General features: G+C 52.2%; 1 protein-coding gene across 1 annotated transcript in view; it reads right to left on the bottom strand.

The window, feature by feature from the left end:
- The window catches only part of WSCD2 (WSC domain containing 2), a 13696-nt gene that overhangs the window by 10214 nt on the left and 523 nt on the right, over positions 1-2959 (bottom strand). The window contains exon 2 of the mRNA XM_005424098.2: positions 643-757. Within this exon, the coding sequence (XP_005424155.1) occupies positions 643-757 (115 nt within the window). The remainder of the gene's footprint in view (positions 1-642; positions 758-2959) is intronic.

Genomic DNA, 2959 nt, shown 5'->3' with positions numbered 1-2959 from the left:
CACTGCTGAGATCAGCAGTGCATCCCAGGGATTCGTTTTTGGATTAATGATCCTTTTAGGGCAATTCTTTCCCATCCTATCCTTATTCTTTTCTAGTCCGTTCTATCCTATTAGTCTACTCCATTCCATTCCATCTCCTATCCTACCCTATTTTCCTGTCATATCCTAATCCATCATATAATATCATATAATTTAATTCTATCCTATCCTATCCTATCCTATCCTATCCTATCCTATCCTATCCTATCCTATCCATTATTCCATCCCATTCTGCAATTTTTCCTATCCTATCCTTATTTTTTCTAGTCTATTCTATCCTATTACTCCACTCCATTCCATCCTATCCCACCCTACCCTATTTTCCTATCGTATCCTAATCCAGCATATCATATATAATAATATCATATAAAATTTAATTCCATCCTATCCTCTCCTTATCCTCTTCCATCCCATCCCATCCAAAAGGATTGATGGAGCCAGTGTATAGGGATTGATGGAGATGGTGGGAAAGGGTTGCTGGAGCTGGTGTGCAGGGATTGAGAGGGACAGTGTGCAGGGATTCATGGAGAGGATTGATGGAGCTAGTGTGCGGGGATTCATGGAGTGTGCAGGGATTCATGGAGGCCCTGTTCCCGTCCCCACCTCTCGGCACAGTTGTCCTGGCAGCGGAACACCGTCATCTTCTTGTAGTCGAAGAAGGACATCCCGCGCAGGGTCCTCTGCCGGGTGTTGTCCTCGTAGCAGCCGATGTACCGGGCTGGGGACACAGAGGGGACAGGGTCACAACCCTCTGAGCCCACCCCTCTCGGTTTTTCCTTAAATAGGGATGTGCAGTAGCATTCCCTGTTTGTTTGCGTTGGAAACTCCAGAATTCTGGGTCCAAAACAGGCAGGGACAACTTCTGCTATCCCAGGGTGCTCCAAGCCCTGTCCAGCCTGGCCTTGGATGCTTCCAACCCCAGCTTCCCTGTGCCAGAGTCTGCCCATCCTCACAGGAAGGAATTTGTTTCACTGTGCCACTCCAATTCCAAGCCTCACTCTGGGATAACACTTCTCACCTCCTCCCTGCTTTCCACACCTCCGTGGGGTCCCTGAGACAGCTCACCCCATCCATGGTGCACCCCACGCACAGACCCCCCCCATTCCCAAGTATCCCAGCACAGCACAGACCCCACCAGTGCTGGAGCCTCCTTCCCAAGCCAGCCTGGAGGCCAAAGAGGAGGAAGATGGAGAGAAATGTGCCAGATAACTCCAACCAGCAGAGCCATCACTCCCAGTTACTCCACACGACATTCCCACAGGGATGAGCAGGTCCTGGCAGGTCAGAGGATTCCAGTAGGTGTGGGATGGCTCCAGACACTTGCACAGAGCCTGTGACTGATGTGCATTACCTTCAACCCAGTGCTCCTGACATATGCGTGCTGCCACTTATTGGGAAGCCAGCTGGAATAATTAGGGACAGACAAGGACGCAAGAGAAGGGGGAGGGTGGGACTGGCAGTGTGTGGGGAGAGGTGGATGTCTCCAGGAGGAATTTTGGAGCCTGTTGGGAACACAGCTGTGAGCAGACACACACATCCACCCAGTGATTGTCATCAAATTCCCCAAGCACCACATTTTTCCCAAGCTGGGGATACAGGGATGGCTCCAGCTCCCTGCCTGGGGTGGCTGCTCCCTGCATCCTCATGGAATTGCTTTGTTGTGTTATCACAGGTGGGAATAGCTGGGCTTGTCCAGGAAGGCACCAGAGATGGATGTGGCTGAGGGTTGGGGTCTGTTCCTGCTTCCCTTGGCTTCACTGCCTACAAATCCTCCCTGGCTGGAGGCAGGAGATGCCCCTTCCCACTGGGATTTGCATTCCCATGGGGATGAGGCTGTTCCCCAGCAGACAGGGCTGTTCTCCACCCACACCTTCACCTTCACACTGCCGGGAGAGGGAGGAGGAGGAAGAGGAGGAAGAGGGAGCTGCACATCGCTCCCTAAACCTGATTTTTGGAGCAGTATTCCCTCTGGAATGATTTCACGTGGCAGAGCCTCCGCAGCCACCTCGTTAAGCTGTCCCCACTTAATTACCAACACCATTAAATCCACCTGTTCCTGCCAGATATCCCAGTGCTCCAGAGGAGCAGGGAAGCGAGGGGGAGCCCTGCCAGCCACACCAGGAACACCAGGCACGGGGGATTTCTCAAGCTGCTGAATTTCTCTCCACACCATCCCACTCAGGAGCTGCCAAGATGCTCCAAGGGGAAAATTATATTCCCAGAGCAGCTGGGAGCAGATAAACCCAAGAATCCCAAGCCCAGCATCCCATCCCTGCTGGCAGTGCTGGATGAGGTTAATCTTGGAGCACTTGGACATATGTCCTGGGACATGGGCACTGCTTGGGGTCTTTATAGGGACAGACAGCCTGGGCTCAGGGACCATCTGCTGAGGCTGCACTGAAGCCAGATTGCATTAAGAGAGACACCAAAACACCCCAGAGACCCCTCAGAGCAGGGTCATAACGGGGGAACCCATTCAGCTCCTTTTAGCAGGACAAAATCCCAGGAGAACCACTTTTCCTTTGGCTTCCATACCTGGACCGTGCCACCCAAATCCCACAGAATGCACAGCTCTGGCTGCCTTCAGGATAAATAAATGCCATTTTAAAAATCAATGGGAATTATTCCATTTTCTTATCCTTGATCATTAATAATGGACCCACTTGACAAGACCCCAGCCAGGCAGGGATCTCCTGGCTCCAGAGGCCACAGCCCAGCCCTGTGTGCTCTTCCATGGGAATCACAGCCAGCCCCTGCCTCGACACAACACCCACGCAAACCTGGATTTTGGTTTGATTCAGGCCAACAGAATGAAAACTGAATTTGGCCCCTGGCAGAGCCAAAGGGTTGGAGGAAGATGGGGCACAGCTTCCCCCCAGAATTGCCTGTAACAGCAAGGGGGGGATTCAGAGCTCGGTGA

This window comes from Geospiza fortis, unplaced genomic scaffold, assembly GCF_000277835.1.
Source record: "Geospiza fortis unplaced genomic scaffold, GeoFor_1.0 scaffold145, whole genome shotgun sequence".
Taxonomy (NCBI): domain Eukaryota; kingdom Metazoa; phylum Chordata; class Aves; order Passeriformes; family Thraupidae; genus Geospiza; species Geospiza fortis.
This window is presented reverse-complemented; position numbering and strand designations above follow the sequence as displayed.